Here is a 20,181-nt window from a genome sequence, read left to right on the forward strand (position 1 = left end):
TATGAATAAATTTACAAGGGACAAAAATTGTCTTGATGATTTTTCGTGTAATTGGTTTCGTATGCTGTAATGGTGGTTACTTGTGGTAGAATATAGAGTGAAATGTCATTAGAAGAAAACTAACCTAACCTAAGTTTAAAGGAACCTGACGTTCGAATGTACCTTAATAGAATGTTGAATATTTGTTCACATTTTCGTGCTACTTGAGTTTATGGATCTATGCATGAATTCATGTAGTGCGTACTTCCTTTATCAGGAAATTACTATTATCTTCATTTCTAGAGGCAGAAGTTCCATTCGTGAGTATCCTAGATGCAAATTCAGTTTATCAGGGTTTAATCTTTATGGAGCATTTAATCGTTCATTGTCCGGACATAAGTTATACCATGCAAACTACAATGCAGTCCACAAACAGAAATCAACTTGTGCTAGGTTGACACAAAAAAGAAACACGAATGCTTTCTAACTGAATCAGGGCAGAGCGAAACTGGTGAAACCCACGCGAGTTGTATTCGAAAAGAACAGGCGTGTCAGTGACAGAGGCTATGCTCGTAAGTAAGGATAGTCGAAACACACTGTGTTACTTATGTTACTGGATACCATACGTGTTAGATAGCTTTATCGTTAGGAATCATGGCTTAGTATACTGCTAATTCAAGTCCATTGTGGCTTCCTTATAGGCCTAAAGTATTGTGACTTAGAAGCTTCTAAACGTTATTACTTATGTATTGCTTTTTTGAAATAACTTAGATTCTTCTGTAAATTTTACAAATTTATGCATCCATGAACTGAGATAGTGCTGAATCATTTTGCTTGTTAATATATTTTAACTTTGTTACCCTTTCTGTGACATATTGACCATTGCAACTAATTCCATCTTGTGAGCAACTACGTGTTATTTTAATTCGAATGAAGAATGCAGTGCTGTTCTGTGTCAGATACAAATGAATAAAAATATATAAACAAGAGTACAATAAAAATAATCGAGTGTCTCGGTAGCTTTTAGTTTCTCCACCAATCTTGCAATCTTCGTATAAGATCTCAAGTGTTACTTTACTTTATAAAATATAGCTGAGCGAGAGAAGGGGGTTAGAAGCTCCACAGAGCTCGTTGTTTTCGGGTTAAGTTCCAAAGTTGGTCGTCGATTTCTAGCAAAATTTTGAAAATTTACCGGGAAGAAATTAAGGGTTAAGTTTAGAGTCGCCCCTCCGTTTTTTATAAAAATTAGGAAAATTTACAGAAGTGAGGGTAAGAAATGATGATTCGGAGTTATTATGTGATGTTTAAGTGTCAAAGTTTGGCAGTAATGTTAGGTTTAATACGAGAAAAGATATGTAGAAGTGGGTACTATTTGCAAGACGCGGAAGGTTTCGATAACTGAACAGCATGGTAGTCGTATAGGATTGGGAATTGGTGCGTTGAATATGATATTTCCGCATTGAGTTTTACAGAATTATATATGAATAATGAAGAAAATCTATTAAATTTTCATGAGAACCATGGATTACTGAATGTAAGTGATACTTGAAGCTTATATGAGAATTTGTTCCGGTCACTGTTCTAGTCTAACTAAAGTTTTACCAGTCAATCTAACCAAACCTAAACTAACCAAACCCGACTTAAACTAACCTAACCTAACATAACCAAGCCTAACCTAACAATTTTTAATGTTTTAACTGCATTTTTGTATAGGTTGGAAACTAGAAGGGCATCTCTATACTTAAGCCGAAATTAATGATTTCCTTGTTTGTGTGCTTGATAATGTATAAGGAAAGCGAAAGTTGTGTTTATTTTCTTATATAAACGGTTCTAAACATAGAATTATTTGACAAGCGAAGGCAACTGCTTGGCGGAAAGTTACTTCGTGGTAGAGTTATGGGTATATAATGAGCATTTGCTTTTGTAAACCTGCTGGTGATAATCAGGAAAGTCTATTAAAAGTAAATCATGGCTTAATAAATTAAAAATAGAATGTAGAAAATGCGGTAAGCAAATGACTGCAAAGAAACGTGGAGAAAGTTATACTTCTCAATGTAATGGTAATATGACCAATATGGCTGTAAGATTGTAAAACACAGGTCCCCCTTCCCATTTAGTTGTAACAAAGACAAAGAACAACGTACCCTACGGGGCTGTAATCCACCTTCACTCGCTGACCCTCGCTCGCCAATACTATTTGAATCAAATATTAAACTTTGGTACACAAAGGAAACAATTATTTCACTTAATTTAAAAACTAGGCGGAAGACCAACTTCGGAATAAATGCCTTGTTTTCTACCTTTATCACAATTTAGACAAAAACAAGGTACTGGATTCTGGAGCTATGAAACGAGTTCGGGGTGGGGGGAGATACTAAATCTAATCCGAGTGTTTTATAGAATATCCAATATCATTCGGAAACTTCCGTCAGCCGGTAATTATAAGCCAACCTAGCCTAACCCAAGATACACTTATGCTAACACATCTTCGCTCTAACTTAGGTACCATGTCAATGTCTCTAGTTCCAAATCTGATGTAGTTATATTGGGCTTAATTTTAGTATCTTACTGCTTGCAATAGTTCTTTCGCATTCGCCAATTCTATATGAATATTTGCCCGGAAAAGCATATGGGTTTTTATACATAATGAGAATTCTTTTTATGGTAAAAATACGTGCATTATTACGAGACAGAATCCTCCCTTTTACGGGCTCAAACAGTCTTCTTTTTTCCCACCGCTTGCTTTTGTAACTTCCATATGATGGACAGGTTATTTTCAGTTCATACATATTTAACCTAGTTTAACAAGTTCGCCATTAGTCTCTGTGACAATGAAGACCTCCAATTGTTCCACCACTTAAAAGCAAAATTCAAACAGATATTAGTGTTTGCAGAATGTACACAGCGGGCAGCTATTGTAGACTTTTCCCGAAGAAATACATCAAGCGTCATGGCTGGGAGAATTCCATAACGTGGTTCTATCTACAATTTCAAATTATGATAATAATGTTCCGTGTTCATAAATATTGCCTTACTTTTATTTTGTTTACAGTCAGTATATGCATTAAGGAACGTTTGCTGGGGATTGACATCAACTTCATATGTACATATCAAGTACATATGTTTTTAGTACATATTTATATAATCACATCCCCCAGCGATACTTCTGTTTCTTTCCAGAAGGAGATTTCGGACATCTCCCCCAGTAACTCGAATATTGTGTATAATGTTTTTATGTTAGTCTGTGTATTTCCTGTATAATGCGTACAATTACTACATGAGCTATGAGTATTCTAAGTTAGTCAACTTCTCAGTAACGGACACTCCTCATTTACGGACAAATTATCATATGCCATTGCTATTCGTTATTCAGAGGTTTCACAATCTTGTAATCTTAAAAATGAATATAATTTATTGTTTGCTTTAAATAGTGTTTGTTAATGACAAAATGTGTTGTTAATGTCGGAGGGCTGTATGGAATAGAAAGAACATTTCGTGCCGACTATCTCAGCCTTTTTATTTATTTATGTAACTAACTTCCAGAAATAGCTTACGGAGCCAATTTACAATAAAATCATTCATAAACAACAATAACAATTGTAATCAGTTGGTAAAATATTAAGTGTTATCGCGACAAGCTAAGACAAGAAGACTTACCTAATAATGTAATTATTGTATAGCAACACTGTAAGATAACAGCTGGAGCTACCAAGGGGTGGTATCAATAAAACCGAGAAGTTACTCATTACTACCAATTTTGGAAAAGTTACTCGCATTGATATCAATAAAAGTAGAACTGAGCACTACTCGTCTCGGCTGGTCTCGGAGAAGCCCCACCCCTTTAGAATAACCATACCTCTATTCTCGAGCTGAGTAACTACTCCGCGTTTGATATCAATAAAATTCAAAGACTGCTGTGTGGTGCGAGTAACCTCTCCAAATTTTTAGAGCAAGCTTAGTAGGTGACTCCGTGCGAAACATGGCAGAGTATAAGATTATTTTGCAGCGTAGAAAACTGCATAGAAATATTGTTAATGGTGATTACAAAAAACATTATAGGTTCATGACAGAAAATGTAGAGTGGTTAACACAACATTTTTTTAAGAGAATCAACCAAAAATCGAGGTGGCGCATTAAGTAATGACGAAAAAATGGAGGGTTTTCTTGTGTGACATGAGAGATCGGAGATTTCAGGTCGGAGTATCGAAGATTCTGGTGTGTCTCAAAGTACCGTGTCTACGACTATTACAAAGTGTAATGGATGCGATTATTGCGAAATCTGAAAACTGGATTAAGTTTCCGGCAAGTGTGCGTAATATGCAAGCAGCAGAGGAAGAGTGGCAAGAACAATACATTTCCGGGTGCTATCGGAGCACTTAACTATACACATGTGGCAGTGAAGAAATCTAGTGTTTTTGGAAAAGCTTCTTCGTGGTTAAACGGTTATCATACGTGCCTTTGGCGTGGGAGACCCGGATTCGATTCCTGGCGGGAGCTCATGTGGTTTGGATTCCACGTTAATCAGTAGGTCCCGCCTAATAAGCCTCGCTGCTAAGAGGAACGTTAAACTCAAAATCAACTCAATTCAATGTTAATAGGAAGAGGGTATACGTGTGTATGTATTTTGTTTTTGTTAAGGCGAAAGGAGAAACGTATGGTGTGGAAAACGTAGTCAGATGGACGTGCTTTATGACGTGACTGGCTGGAATTTTTATTTTTTTTTTTAATTTTATTTTTATTTATTTTTTAAGGAAACATGAGGAGTCAAGTGTCTGATTTGATTCGTAAAGCCAAACAATCTACAAAGACTTTGAACAACAACTGATAGGCGCTTGTCGTGTTAATCTTGATACTGCTAGATTCGAATCAGCATGCATCAGCTCCAATACGTTCATTACCATGGTTTCAGTATTATTTTCTTGTTTCTCTCTGTTTTCGAATCAGTTTTTTGTTTTATTCTCGCTCGAATATTAAACATATTCTTTTGAATTTGTGCCTCAGTCAGTGGTTACTTAATATTTCGTTGCATTTCACTGTAATTGCTTTCAAAGCTTCTGCTTTCCTTCGTTTACTTTCTGGTAACTGTGACTTTAAAAGTACCACTGGAAACTCTTTTATAATGTCCACAAATGCGCTTTGATTGAAACTGTCGTCGCTACTTGTCCTTTCGATGGCATTTGAGATACTTCACCATAGGTTAACCGCAACGAAATGACCGCCCGACAGATGGGAGCAATGAGTAATTCTTCCTTTTATTGATACAACTCACTGCTACGTGCAGAGGAAACGCGAGTGAACGTTCATAAGTCTGGAGCAGTCTCGACCGAAGTAGTGGCTTGTTTTATTGATACGAAATTGAGAGAGGAGATTACTCCAGGTGTAGTTACTCCGATTCTCGAGCAGGGATTCTCAGGAGTAGTTGCTCATTTTTATTGATATCACTCATTGTGTGTAGCTTTTGGTACCGAGTGCGTTGTGCATTGTGTGAAGAATTCAAGAATTTATGTTCCGAATTTTGTGAGTTCCAGTGATTTCAATGAATTATGTTTTCTTTGTTCGTAATGGATAGTAAAATGGAGCAGAGGGTAGCCATCAAGTTTTGTGTAGAACTTAGCAGAATAACTACAGAGACCGTGGACATGACTCAAACAGCTTACAATGATGCTCTTTCTCGAGCAAATATTTTTGTGTGGCATCTTCGTTTTCATGAGGATCGGGAGGTGGTTCACAAACGACCTGGCCGTCTAGTAACCGTTCGAACTAACGAAAATGTTGAAAAATGCGAGAAAAGCTGGCTGAAAATCGTTGTCAGCCCTCAGGATGATTGCAGAGGATTTGAACATCGGTATAATGCTGTTCGGAAGATCGTGGAACAAAACCTACAGAAGAGAAAGATTTGTTCTAAATTTGTGCCCCGCAGTCTGACAGCAGAGCAAAAAAGAGGACCAGGTGTCGTCGTATCAGGAGTGAGTCCAACTAACCGAAAATGACCCAGAATGGTTTAAGAAAATCATAACTGATGATGAGACAATGCTGATGATGTGTTTTGACTGACAAGATGTTATGCATAAAGAATTCATTCCAGAAGGACAAACTGTGAATACTACGATTTATAGACATTTTATAGCACACTTACTGCAGAAAATCCAACAGGTTCGTCAGGAAATGGTTCATTCGTGTGACTGGCTCTTGTTGCACGACAATGCACCGTGCCACAGAGCCATTGAAGTACATACACTTTTGGCAAAAAAAAAAAAAAAAAAAAGTTAAGAAGTTACATGTTTCAACCATTCGCCGTGCGTACCTGACCTGGCCAGAAGCAGATTATTTCTTCTTTCCGAAGGTCAAAATAATAGGAAAGGAAAATATTTTGACTCAATTTCGGACATCCAAAGAATTGTGATGAGGGAGCTCAACACTGTCGGACAAGAAGACTTCCAGAAATTATACAACCGTGCAATTGCCTGTGTACAACAAGGAGGGTCATATATTGAAGATTAGCAGCCAATCAGGGAAATTCTCTTATGTATTGTTTACCTATAATGCCAATCTTAAAATTTAGTAGAGACACCGTGTACATCTTCCTGAAGCTGTTACGAAGGTTTCCTCCGTTAGCGTGTAACGGTAATAAGCTCTTTTGTAATTATATGGTTAGCATACTCGCCTATGACCCTGAAGACTAGGTTTCATTTCCGGTGGGAGCTCGTGTGATTCGAATCCCATATTAAGCTGGAAGTCCACGCCTTACGAAGCCTTGCTGCTGAAAAAAGCCCTAATTTCCAATCCAACCAACTTGTAGCGATAAAATTTAACTTTGTACCGATGTGACTTCATCTCAAGGGTTCCTATTAATTCTACAATAAAAAGGAAGTAGAAGAAAGTAGTCAAGGTCTACATTTATTAATATTATCATTTATTTCACTGGTGTAACTGAGGTAAACACCGGTCGAACATACAACCTTCCGAACACGAAGTAAGAACTCTAACTTACTACCGCTCCTCTTTTTACAATTAATTTTACAAGAAGACTTTTTAAAAATAAAATAAGTCGCAGTAGATTGCAGTTTGTTAAAACTAAATATTCGCGTTATTTGTTACATGTTTCGACATTCTTATTGATCCTTACAATGGCTAAAATTCGGCGAAACTTGAATATGTCATCGAAGTGATATTTACAATTTTTGCGAAATCTCTAAAATGGCCAGATTCATATTTAGTTCACAGTTATTTGCAGCTGCTTTGTTTGATTATTGGAGTTTAGCGTCCTTTCCCATCACCGATCATAATCATAATTTATTGCATCCGTTCATTGTCATACAACGAAATTGGGCATGTCCGTTATATATATATACCGGTATACATAAACACACACACATATACACATAGGGTGTTTCAAAACAACACCGACAACGTTTGGGAGGTGATTCCTGACACCAAAATAAGACAAAAAGTATAGACTATCCTGGGTGCACAAATGCTTCCTTTCGGAGTAATAGGCTGTCGAAAACATGAAAAAATGAACTTTAAAGGTTCATAGCTCCAAAACTATGGGACCTTCTTAGTCGGGTCAAGACTTCACTTAGGAACTAATATGTGTCCTATCCAAATATCCAAGTTTCAGAACCCTGCGATACTTCCGCAACAATTTTTATAGAGGTAGTTGTTGAATACTTCATATTATATGCCCGTAGGCAAACTCCATCTATAAAAATTGCTTCGTGAGTACCTTAGGATTCTGAAACATGTATTTATGGATAGTATCGCTATATATATGCTATTATTACATTGGTTTCTTATAGATTCACTAATTTACTTAATACATTTAATTTTACGTATACGAATTATTTTGCACCTATTCTTCAACAAAGTAAAAGCATTGATCTATCAAGTATCTTTTAAATAAGATTCTAAAGCTGTTTACAGAGATCTGATTTTTTATACATGATGGAGGTAGATTGTATAATAGAGTACCTTTGTGAGTAACTGATTTATTGTGTATATTTGTTTTGTGTGCATGTAAATGAATGTCTTCTTTACTTCATGTGTTGTGTCTGTGAATGTCTGTTAACAATAAATTCACTACTATGTTTTTTCAAATACGTATATTAATGTTTTGAATAAATACCTAGGTACATTGAGGAAGAGTCATTATTTCAAGTTCCTTAAAAACATTTTTCCAAGGAGAGTTCCATTCTACTCCGAGATTTTATGAGACGTAAAGCTGCTGTTTAAAGTTGTATCCAAACCATCGAAATGGATTCACTTTCAGTATGTTCTATCACACAGTTTGATTCCGGGACACCATGCAGCAAAGGCTCGGCGTCTAGCCATTAACCAGCCGGTGAGAGCTACAGATGTCATGTAATTAACAAATTAGTTGTTGTAGAATATCATTAGCTCCTTTGTTATTCTTACATCTGTCGGGTGTAGTTGAGCTCTAAAATCAGGTATCACAAATTCACCAGTCTTTCCGGACCTTACTTTATTCAGGCAGCTCAAGATTTTCTATTGTATGGAGGGTTAAATTAAACTTTGTTTTCATGTCTTTATATTCACACTCTTCCTCTAGATCCTTGATTACTGAAGTTCATTTTTCTTCAAATGAATAGTTTATTATATTTTTATTTTTCTCTTTCTTTTTCAGGCAGGTCTTACTTCAGGTGAGATTGCCTTCCATTCCCCGTATCTACAAAATGGTTTGCTGCAGGAAATGAAGGATGTTTTTTGTACTCCTTTAACTGGAGATGAAGGAGCGAAAGCACTCGAAAACCTATGTGCCACTGTAAAACCTGAAAAGTATACAAGAACTGTTCCTTCGGTCTTTGATATTTATACAGAGGTAAGTAATAATGGATCTAAACTTCGTCTATAACTTGAATTCAACGAAGATTTTTCTCTTCTTTTCTTTTGTGTGTGTGTGTGTGTGAGAGAGAGAGAGAGAGAGAGAGAGAGTGAGTTAGTGAGAGTAGAGAGAAAATGTGCTTTTTATAGACCGTGCCCACTTAGAAAGTGTATGAGTCCTTGAGAAGGTATCCCTATATGATTTAATTCAAATATTTGCTATAAACCTACTCTTCCCATGCTAAGAATGGACATTTCAATTAGTTGTTAATAAATAGAAAGAAAAATGAAAAATAGGAAGAAGAAAAAAAAACGCCATACTTGGTCGTAAGAATCTTATTACTAAAATTTCTTACATATTGTGATATTATCTTTGTCATACTGACTGCAGGTAATTTAGAATCAAATATTTATATTGATATACCTTAGGTACAGTCGTGACAAAAGTTCTTTCCGTTTGGTAAAATTTATTTTGGGAATATCTGTGGTTACTGAAAACTATATTCAAATTGTCCTTCCATTCAAAAGTTATATACGAAACTAATTTCATCAAACGAAAAGAACTTTTGTCGCTGACTGTACATTTCATGCTGAAATTCAAGTTTATTTTGAATAATTTTACAATTTTAAAGCATAACATATTGATATTCATGATGAGAAAGTTATGAGAAAGGAGTATTAAAAAATTATATTCAATATATAAGCAAAAGGATAATATACTGTGCAATGTTCTGTGTGGCGCAATGTTTTATTTATTTATTTATTTATTATTTTGCAAAATGGTAGCATATTCTACACTGCATATTTTATTTTGGTTATTTACTGATTAAGATTTTTTTAAAAATATATACCATACATTATTTTCCTTTCGTCCAATCATTGTGAACTGAATTCGCAAGGCCATGGTGACTGCGCCCGCTCTTATATGATAAGTGAAGAATATTGTACTGCTGCTGAGTAACTATCGCGTAGAAAAAACATGTTGTAGAAAACTCAATAAATATTGAAAAATTCTTGATTTCGCTTTCATTCTAACATCACTTAAGAAATAAATCTGAAACCCATGTCCATGTAATTTACCAATTAGGAAAAAGGATAATCATTTAATTTCTTTTCCTTTTTTTTAAATTCAAGTAATTTTAATTTGAAAAATCAATTTAAAAAAAAAAAAGATGATTTTGAAAAAATCTATTTTTTTCAATCTTAGTCCGTACACTATACACATGAAACAAGGAAAGACACTAGAAGTTATATTAGACAGAAGAAAGGGCACAAAGAAGACCTAACCAATTACAGACCTGTAAGCTTTCTTCTAGCAGTTTACAAACTGTTTACGAAAATACTGACGCTGTAATTAGAAAATAAGTAGACGTTCCCCAGCCAGGATAAAGTCTGCATTTACAAGTGGCTATAGCATAGTGGATCATATTCAGATGGTGAGAGAGCTAATGGACAGGTCAAATGAGCAAATGGACATGACTTAACATTCTATGCTGCATTCATTGGTTATGAAAAAGCTTTCGATTCTGTGAAGACCTCGGTAGTTATTAACAATGTATAAGACTTACCAAAACTTTATCCAATAATATTTGTGCAATACTTTATCCAATAATTAATTTTGAGAACCAGGATGTTCTTAGTTGTTCTACGCAAGCATCTGACTAAGTCTTTTAATTCTTTAAACGTTGAAAGAAGTTTCGTAATGGGTGTTGAACCCTTTTTTTATTCCTTTCTCTCTCTCTTTTATTTTATTTATATTTGTCAAATTTTACAGAGAAAGAAAAACTTTTTTTTTTTTTTTGCGCTAAGTTCAAAATTTCAAAAAACTTTACAGCTTTAGTTAGTTAAGGGTTTTTCGCTGTAAGATGATAGAACCGTATATTGGAGTTTCAATCGTTCAATGAACTTATGGCAGTGCTCTATGTAGTTAGTTTCTAAGTTTCATGTAACGTTTATATTCAGTTGAAAAGTTTGTTTGCGCGAGAAATTATTTAGAAACCTTTATGCCTTTATCGACTGTATATGCCTTTATCGACTGTTACTTATTATTCTGAATGTTGTTGTATGTTGGAAATAGGTAATGTGTACATCGGTTAACATTGTTAAATTTGTCTGTAAATGGTGACGGCACGAATAGTCGTCATAGTTTGTAAACAACATGATGTACGTAGCATTGTAGTGAGCAGTGTTGGTTGTGAACAGTATTTGATATTGTCCGGAGCAACACGTGGGAGGTATTTGCTAATATTAGATACCCAAAACGTTATGTGCGATTTTGTTCCTACAAAGAGAAAGGTAATAGCAAGAAGTAAGACGCATCTGAAATAAGCAGAAATAGCCCGTATCAGTTGCTATAACCTGACTCCAGTGTTACGGCAAGCTATGGATCCCAGTGGTAGGACTGGCGGAACGTGAACCAAAGAAGCTGTTCATTGCTTCGTCGAGGGTTCAGAACTGTCGTTCCCGTAAATGGTTGTCTAACAAATAGAACAAATGATGGACTGGCGCAGTAATATCTGGGGAATCTGGAGGATGTGTAAAATGTTTCAATAAAGTCCGATAATGGTATCATTGCTGACCTTAGAACATGGAGCTTTGTATTTCCTGAGACAGAATAATATCTCTGCTATCCGTAGTCAGTGACCTCATTGATTTCAAATTTTCATGTACAATCCAATCGCTACATGTACATAGTTACATTAATGATACGGCCAAGTGGCAGCAATTCACGTGGCGCATTATGAGCTGCAGTGAAGTCATGTGGGATTAATCGTTCTAGTTTATTATACTCTTTTACAGGCTCATAGAAGTGTTGATGCATGGCTCCTGCATTGCCTCACAAATTTGGCCATTATGCCGTCGTTCTTAAATTTGTTCAAACACCATTATTGCACTGTTTGGTCATGCCACATCTTTACCGAATGACTGACATGATATTCTTTCAGTTTCATTACGACTCATTCCTAATTTAAATTCGTGAAATGTATAGGTCCATATAACGCTCTTTTGGGTTTCTATGTTTGACCTACTCCCACTGATATTCCTGTTAATACCTCGGAACAAAAGGTTCAAGGACCTCGTACAGTGCCACTACATAACTTTTTTTAAATAAATATATATATCATTCATTTCGTATTATTATTATTATTATTATTTTTTCTTTCAGACATAGTGTTACGTTTTTCTCCCAGCGTTTCTCTTCAAAATATCATATTTTTAAAATATATGTTTCCTCATTTCTTCAAGAGTTCGTTCTGTTAGTTATTTGTTTCTGCTATGCATACTTTTTCATGATGTTTTATTTCCATACTGCCGTTGATTATAAATAATTATTTATGAGCAGTGTTAGCGTACTTTTATTAATTTGATAACGCGCACGAAATAAAGATTTTAAGCCTCATAATATGATTGATGAATATCTTATTTTAAACAACCATGTAGTGGCATTGTTTTAAATATAGCTGTAGATACTTTATATATTCAAATACCCAAATTAAGAAATCAGTATTTTCATTACTGATTTTCTCCATTAGATCTAAATATTATTAATATACAGGGTGTAACAAAAAGGTACGGCAAAATTTCAGGGATGGATTCCTTAAAGGTAAACAAACAAAAAAGTTCATATGACCTTATGTCAGGAAACGCATCGTTACAGTGTTACGGCCATTAAGCCACCTGACGGTGTGAAATAGTAACATTGTGGTCGCCCATCAATGTGACTCAATTTAAACCTCAATAACTCAGCCTCTAATTAAGCTACGAAGATAATTTTGATATCAATGTGTTCCTGAAGGACGAAGCTTTCCGCCGATATTCATTTTGTGTATGTGGGGAATACCACAGCGGACGGGGAAGGATAAAATACGTGCTTTTCCGTTTTTTGCATCAGAATTTTGGAGATGACATTCCTTCTCCTTTGGGTATATACTCATAAAAATTGGTATATGAAGCAATGAAGTAGTCCATTATATGGTAATAGCATGTATGTGTACTTGTTGCTTATATGGGGCGAGGAGAGGGAGGGCAAAGTTCACCAATTTTTTGAGTATCAGTTTCAAAATTACATTTATTTTCAGAGCGGCTCCATATAAGACTTCTTCGCATGAAATTTTTCCGTAGCTTTTTGTTACACTCTGTATATTGTGTGAATGTATGTAGGATATTGCCTCTAAGAACTATTGTAAACATGTAAAATTTACAAAATAATGATATTTTCTTCATTCGATTAAATTCATTGCCACAACCTTCAATTAGTCAAGGGAGCTTCTTCAACCTCCAGAAAAGTCGAAGTATCAAGTTTTGGAGGAAGAACTAAAAGATACTTCTCATGCTTCCTATTGGAAAGTTCCTGTTGGAAGATGGCGTGATCCATTGCCTGGGCTGCCGGCGGGACTGGACATTTATAACACCACGTTTGGGAAAGAAAGTGAAAGATGTAAGTAGTTCGCTCAATATTTGAAAGAGTGACAGGTAAGAAAGAAAAGAGTGTTGATCAAGTGGGTGAAATTAAATATTTGACATAGTTGTATTGAAATCTAACGTTAAATGTAAATCTTCAGATTCCGCTTCTCCCGCTGACATGTACACTTAACATACGTAGACAACTGTGTAATGTCAGATAGTTTAAAAACTGTGCAGCCTTTTGCACACGAGATGGCGTAAACGTCTCAAATGGCAGGATATATATATATATGTCGCAGTGAATTAGGCTGAACGTCATTTGACAGCTGACAGTTGAAGCTAGTAGTAGATTTGAAAAAAGAAATGTTGGAATGCTTAGTATGAGATGTACAGTATTGAACCGTTAAGATGAGCGAACTTTCCACAAAATTGCACTATCTTTCACAATGATATTTCGATGAAAATATAAATCCTGCACAGCCTCCAAAGAAATGTGTGCTGTTTATGGGCAAGGTACATTATCAAAGGAACAGCCAAAAGATGATACAGTCGATTTTGTTCTGGTAATTTCTGTGTCCAACATGGATTTTGTAGTGGGTGACCAGTCGCAGCTAAAGTGAATAATATTTTGCCAAAAGTCCAGCAAGGCCGGTATGTAAGCAGTCATGATATGGTCAATGTTATAAACCATTTGGCGAAAGCTGGCTCCAAAAATAAACTGGACGTTTGGTTAGCACATGATTTAACTCAAAGACGTTTACTCGATTGAATTTGTATCTGTCAATCTACTGAAAAGTAACGAATTGGAGATATTTCGTGATTTAATTTGATTTTTAGTTCAGCGTCCCTTTCAGTAGCGAGGCTATGTAAGACGTGAACCTACAGCTTACCGACCCACATGTGCTTCCGCCGAGAATCAAACCCTGGTCTCCCACTCAAAAGCGCGCGAACGCTAAGCTTAGCCACGAGGGAGCTCTCGAGATATTTCGGAAGCAGTTCATCATGAGTTATAAAAAATAGATAACCTACGACAACAGGTCAGTGTGTGCTGAAAAGAACGTGGTCGAAGCGAGAAGCTCCACAGTCTGTGACAAGGCTCACACTGACGCCCAGAAAGATTATTTTCTTTATAATCACGATTAGTAATAACATTCATCGACAGAGAAACTTTTTGTCTGGCACACGTGAGAAAATACCTGATTCTAATAGAAGCTTTAACGTAGAATTCAAGTGTGTAATCATTTTTTCTCCATCACCCACCATTTTCCTGTGATACTCACGTGACCGTGAAAAATTAGTTATATTTATAATTTGTTTTTTGCGTGCACATAATCACATGTAACTTCCACAGTAATTACGATATAAGTACGGTTTATACGTCATTCCATTTCCAATGAAACACATTTTACAATGATGTATACACTGTGTGCATTTTCGCCGATTCCAAGAGGTTCATCCAATACATGGCTGAAGTAGCGCTCCTATTGGCCACGTAGGGATGACGTCACAAAGATTCAAGTTCAACCTGCGTTTTGCTTTCGTTTATCTGTTTTGTGTGTGTGTGTGCGTGTTTAAAAACAGAGAGATGGGATTATCAATATTATTACTTGTGAAATATATTGCATTATAATTCTTGATTTATGTTCACTTCTTACGCGGTATAAATAAATTATCCTTAAATAAGTCTTCGTCCAGATAAAAGTGTTATAAAACGCACTTCACATGAATGTTATTATTGACTACAATTTTAACATTTTTATTAAATCACAGAGACAATATTAACTGATGGTGCTCACAATGAATACACTGGTTTTTGCAGAAATCGTTAACTTTTTTATGCAACACCTTCTTTTGATTTCAAATTTACGTACAGAACTTGGGTTCCACTCAATTGATGATGTAAAATTGAAAACGTCTTGGCCTTGTTACTTTTACCATGTACAAAAATGTTTCTAAGATTAACTTTACATTACACGCTCCAGTTCGTCTTTATGTACATACAAAAGTAGGTCCGGTTTAGATGTATCTTTCAGCAAATAACGTAGTGTCGTTATTGATAAGCCACGCTCGGTTCAATTGCACGAGAAATGCTCACCAACTTGAACTAGATGGCCATTCTGTTATGAACCACATAAGGATACCAACTGGAGTGTACAAAGTAAATTGCATTGTATTTCGTTGAAGTTTAGCATTCCTTTCAACGCCAAGGTTATAATGAGATATGGACCTACTGCTTCACGTAGAATCCGAACCACATGGGATTACGCCGGGAATCGAATTCGGATCTCCTGGACCAAAGACGCGTACGTTAACGATATGGTTCCAGACAATGTAAAGTTAATCCTGCTTTTCTTTAGAATGAATATACCAGGGTCAACTTTACATTACCCTAAACTTTAAACCAGTGGTTCCCATGGGTCAGCCTGCTGAAGGGGAGTTGAAGAACAAACGAGGGATCACAAGCTAACTACAGATAAACTATAAAATTGTCAAAAAACTTAACAGATGTTACGTGTTGGATACTTTGTCTTTCTTATACTCCTATTCGAGATTTTTAAGTAATTAAACACTTAATAAATATAAACAGATGAAAACAAGGCGAGGGTTTGAGGTTTGGAGACCCATTCAGCAGCAAAGCTATATGAGACGTTAAACTACAGCTTAACGTAAAATCCTAACTACATAAGTTCTCACCGAAAATCAAACTCAGGTCTCTCGCGCCGCCAATAAAATATTTTGTTATGTGTATAAATACACATATCTTCACAGTAACAGTGTTGTAAAATTTCCGGAAATTTTGAACCTGTTGGTAAGAAATCGTTTTTTTTTTTTTCGGTTTCTTTCCGGAAAAATTGGGAAAATAATAAAAATCTTTGTATTAGGTTAGTTTGACTTGTAATGGAAGCTTTTTTTTTTTTTTTTCGAACGCGTGAAAAATATAAGTTGAGAAATTTCAATACTGTGAATATTTAAAAAAGAAACATTCAAAATTAAAACTGTTGTAATTATTCTTGAAAATTAATAGTCTGCACTCATCTTTATGTGCCTTTTAGTCGTTTACTCCTCATTGTGCATTAATTACAGAACTTTTACAATTGCATACACATCTACCATCATGAAGTGTTTCTGTTACAACAAATAGGGCTCTTGAATGAAACTGAGTTCTTAATGTGCTCTTCAATCTGGTGAAATTTTGTTAATTTTAACCAAATTACTTCTTAAAAGAAAGAGCAGTAGGCAAATTTCAATAATACTCATGCACAAGGACATATAATTACTATTATTTAATATTCAACTGCAGACTTTAATATAAACTTTATGTACAAAATTTTGTATGTAGGCAAATACCTGTTTTCTAGGGCGGCAAATTATCTGTATATATTAAAATGAAAGTGACTAATTCTTGAACCACCAGACTGATCTCGATAAAAATTTTAAACATAGATGAGGTACGGGCCTAAGATGGTTTTTATCATTTTACTTTGAAGGTACAACTTGGAGGAAGGAAATGCGGATATATATTGAAAAACAACAGCCAAATGCCGAATTACAGTTTTCCCTCATTCTATGGTAATACACTAACATACACATATAATAACATAATAATATGAAAGCAAAATATACGTTAAAATAAAGATTAGCACGATATACAAGATACAGCAAATTTATGTAGAATGAAAATTTTGTTTATAAATAAAAATATATATACCTGGGTGTCCTTGTGACATATTATACAATATACACATTTTTCTGACAGGCGATACATCCAATGCATTAGTCCTTTGCGCTGAGAGATGGAATATGCTATTATGGGGTCTCGTTGCTCTATGTGGGACGTGAATTTTGATTTCTGATAACAAATATTTTGAATCTATTGCACCATCTGCTTTCAAGAGATTGTAATGAATATTTGTTTCGTAAGACCTTCGTAGTTCTTAAATTTTGGATATATCCCTGCTTCTTTATATGTTAAAAAGCGCACAAATTTATCTTGAATGTTTTTGATTTTGTTTATATATTTCTTACTATTAGAACCCCATATTATTGCTGCATAATTCACCTTAGATTGTACATAGGCAGTGTATAATGGTTTAAGGACATTAGTGTTAGAAAAATCACTTCCTAATCTCATCACAAAGCCAAGGTTCCGAAAGGCCTCACCAACTACTCTGTTGACATGAATATTGAACAATAGGTTTGACTGCAGAGTAACTGCAAGATCAGTAACATAATCCACTCTTTCAATTGGCGTTTGATTAATAGTATATACATTGCGTACATAGTTCATTTTTCTGGTGTATGATACTACTTTGCATTTTCTAATATTCCGCAGCAACTTGTTTGATTCGCATCATTGAGAAATAGCATTAATGTCACTTTGCAAAGGAATTGCATCTAATTCAGTGGAGATACTGCGATAGATTTTTAATTAAATGTAAAATTAATTGAAAGTGACTGATACTAGTGTTGAATTCATAGTTTTTGAGTCCGTAAGTTCATTGGTGACAGTTTTGATGCCCCTTATACAAAAAATGAAACGTATTCTCCCCATGCGAAGAACGGGTATTCTGCTAGTCTTTAATAATAACGAACGGAAGTTTCACATTAAATTCTGTAATACTTGTCGCTGCTCAAATTTACGCACTTGTGTAGTGTATGTGTGTATATGTAAAGAAGGTCATCTCTCTTTTTGAGTTGTTCGAAAAATATACAAATAATAAAAGGGGATTTTTTATCAGAAATCAGAAAACTAAAATTAAAAGGTGTTACTTTAAGTATTTTTTCTGCTAGCAAAATACGTTGTAGTTACAGTTGAGATCATTACAGTTAAGATGCAGACACGTTAAGATCATTTTTTGCAAACACGTTACAGCAAATAAAATTAGCGTCAGGCGAAAGAATAGTTTTTAAATTATATTTTCAGGGTTTTGCCAATACTTCCGAACAATCTCCATAAAATATATATTTGATTTTAACATATTGGTATTAACTAAAATAATACTGGCCCTGTTGTTTTAACACGTCCCTGCCATTATAAGATTACTTAAGATAATTTAAATGCGCCTATATTAATTAATGTAACTAGGATTATATTTCAATATTTTCGTACCCATAACTCCATTCTATCACAGTGCTAGTTTTAAAGCAGTGGTGCAAATATATTTGTTGCCACAAAATTTCTCTATTATAATACAAGAAACATAAATACTCAATGATCTTAACTGTAAACTAGTAAATATAAAATAGTTTTCATTTTAAAAGCACAATATGGTAAGAAATTCGAAAATATCAATTTTTCCCAATTTTTCCGTTTGTTTCCAAGCTCGGGAAAAAACCGGCAAAAATCTGTTTTTTTACCCAAAATTTCCGGCTTTTTTCCAGGCCTTCACAACACTAGTCACGATGGAGCAAATTCCAGCCTTTAAGTCTAGGAGCAAGAAGTTCTGCCTGTATTTTGAAGAGTTCTAATTCTGAACAAGGTCATTTAGTTCACTCTGAGTTATCAGATGGGGCTCGAATGTAGAAGTGCTTCCTAAATATGTAGGATCATCATCTTCTTCGTGTTGTACTTCAGTAGTTACCTCAAGTACGTAATCTTTATCTACAGTAAGATGAGCTGCTAGTGGTACTGGTAATTCTGCATTGTGTAAGACTGGCCTAATTGCTGATGGCAAATTAGGATAGTGCATTGTGTGCTTAGATTTACTGGTTATTCCTTTTATCTGTGTCCAGGCCCGTATTTAGGTAAGTGTTATTCAGTGCTCGAGCACAGGGCGGTAAAATTTTGGAATTTTTTTTTAAAGATTCACAATAAAGTAATATTTAAAACCAGCAACCTGTAGAGTCCCGCGCAAGCGCGAGAAAATATGGTAATTGGTAATGTGTTTAATTTGCTCTAATTACAGTAGTTACGATTAGGTAGCTTATCTGATTATTTTTAAAAAGTCAAGTGGTAAGGATGAACTTGAACACAATGAAAACAGATACCGTTAAACTCAACGACCTCGAAAACTATGCATTCAACACTAATATCTGTCGTTTACGATTACTTTTAAAATCTCGCTCCTCCCTGGGGAGTAGAGTATGACCTTGAAATTAAATTGGATAAAAACTATCACTCAGCGACCCCAGAAACTATGAATTCAACTCAAATATTGGTCGTTTTCGATTAATTTTAAAATGCCCCCATGTTATTCTTATGGGGACTTTGCACTCTCATATTTCAGCTGCCAAGGAACTTTATGAATCATTGATCAAATGAAAGTATGAAATATAAAAATAGCATAACGGTTGATTAAGAATTAATTGAATGCATTTTCTCAGGACAGTAAATTAAAACTTTCGTGAATGAATTACATACCAGTATTGAGAAAGTGTGTCCCCAATGGATGAGTGGTTAAGCTCGTTGCCTTGTAACCAGGGGGTCCCTGGTTCGATCCCCGTTGGGGACACAAGTGGTTCGGATCCCAAGTTAAGCTGTAGGTCCCGTCCTTAGTACATCATGATCCCATGGAAGGCAATGGCAAACTACTATGGGTTCACCTTGCCCAGGAACCTTCGTCGAACTCCTATCTCCGGACAGAACACCACATCATGATTATTACTGAGATAATTAGGGCGTTTAAAATTACGTTGTAACTTTTGTAACTTGTAAGACCTAAACTGCTGGTACGTAATACTCAACAAGAGCTGGAAGTTTGCAAAATCACGGCTTGTTTCCTTGTTTTACATAAGTTTGTGCGGAGGGTAATAAATTATTTTAAGCACAGGGACGCACAATATATAAATACAGGCCTATCTGTGTCATACAAAAGTAGCAATCTGAAGAATCTTATGGTTCCCTCCAGATCATGAGTACGCCGAAGCTTATGTTCCGTTCACCATTTGCCCACCCAGTCAGATGTTTCACGAAAGTATAACAAATGAAGTGAGGAACCCAGTTCTTATTTTGGTCTC

The 20,181-nt window shown here is 35.3% G+C and overlaps 1 protein-coding gene across 1 annotated transcript in view; it reads left to right on the top strand.

Moving 5' to 3' along the window:
- Window positions 1–20,181, top strand: part of LOC145687174 (EF-hand domain-containing family member B-like) — a 101,609-nt gene that overhangs the window by 1,199 nt on the left and 80,229 nt on the right. Inside the window, exons 2-3 of the mRNA XM_081760640.1 lie at window positions 8,624–8,818; window positions 13,078–13,258. Coding sequence (XP_081616766.1) covers window positions 8,624–8,818; window positions 13,078–13,258 — 376 coding nt within the window. The remainder of the gene's footprint in view (window positions 1–8,623; window positions 8,819–13,077; window positions 13,259–20,181) is intronic.

The sequence above is a fragment of the Thermobia domestica genome, chromosome 1 (genome assembly GCF_964235325.1).
Source record: "Thermobia domestica chromosome 1, izTheDome1.hap1.1, whole genome shotgun sequence".
Classification (NCBI taxonomy): domain Eukaryota; kingdom Metazoa; phylum Arthropoda; class Insecta; order Zygentoma; family Lepismatidae; genus Thermobia; species Thermobia domestica.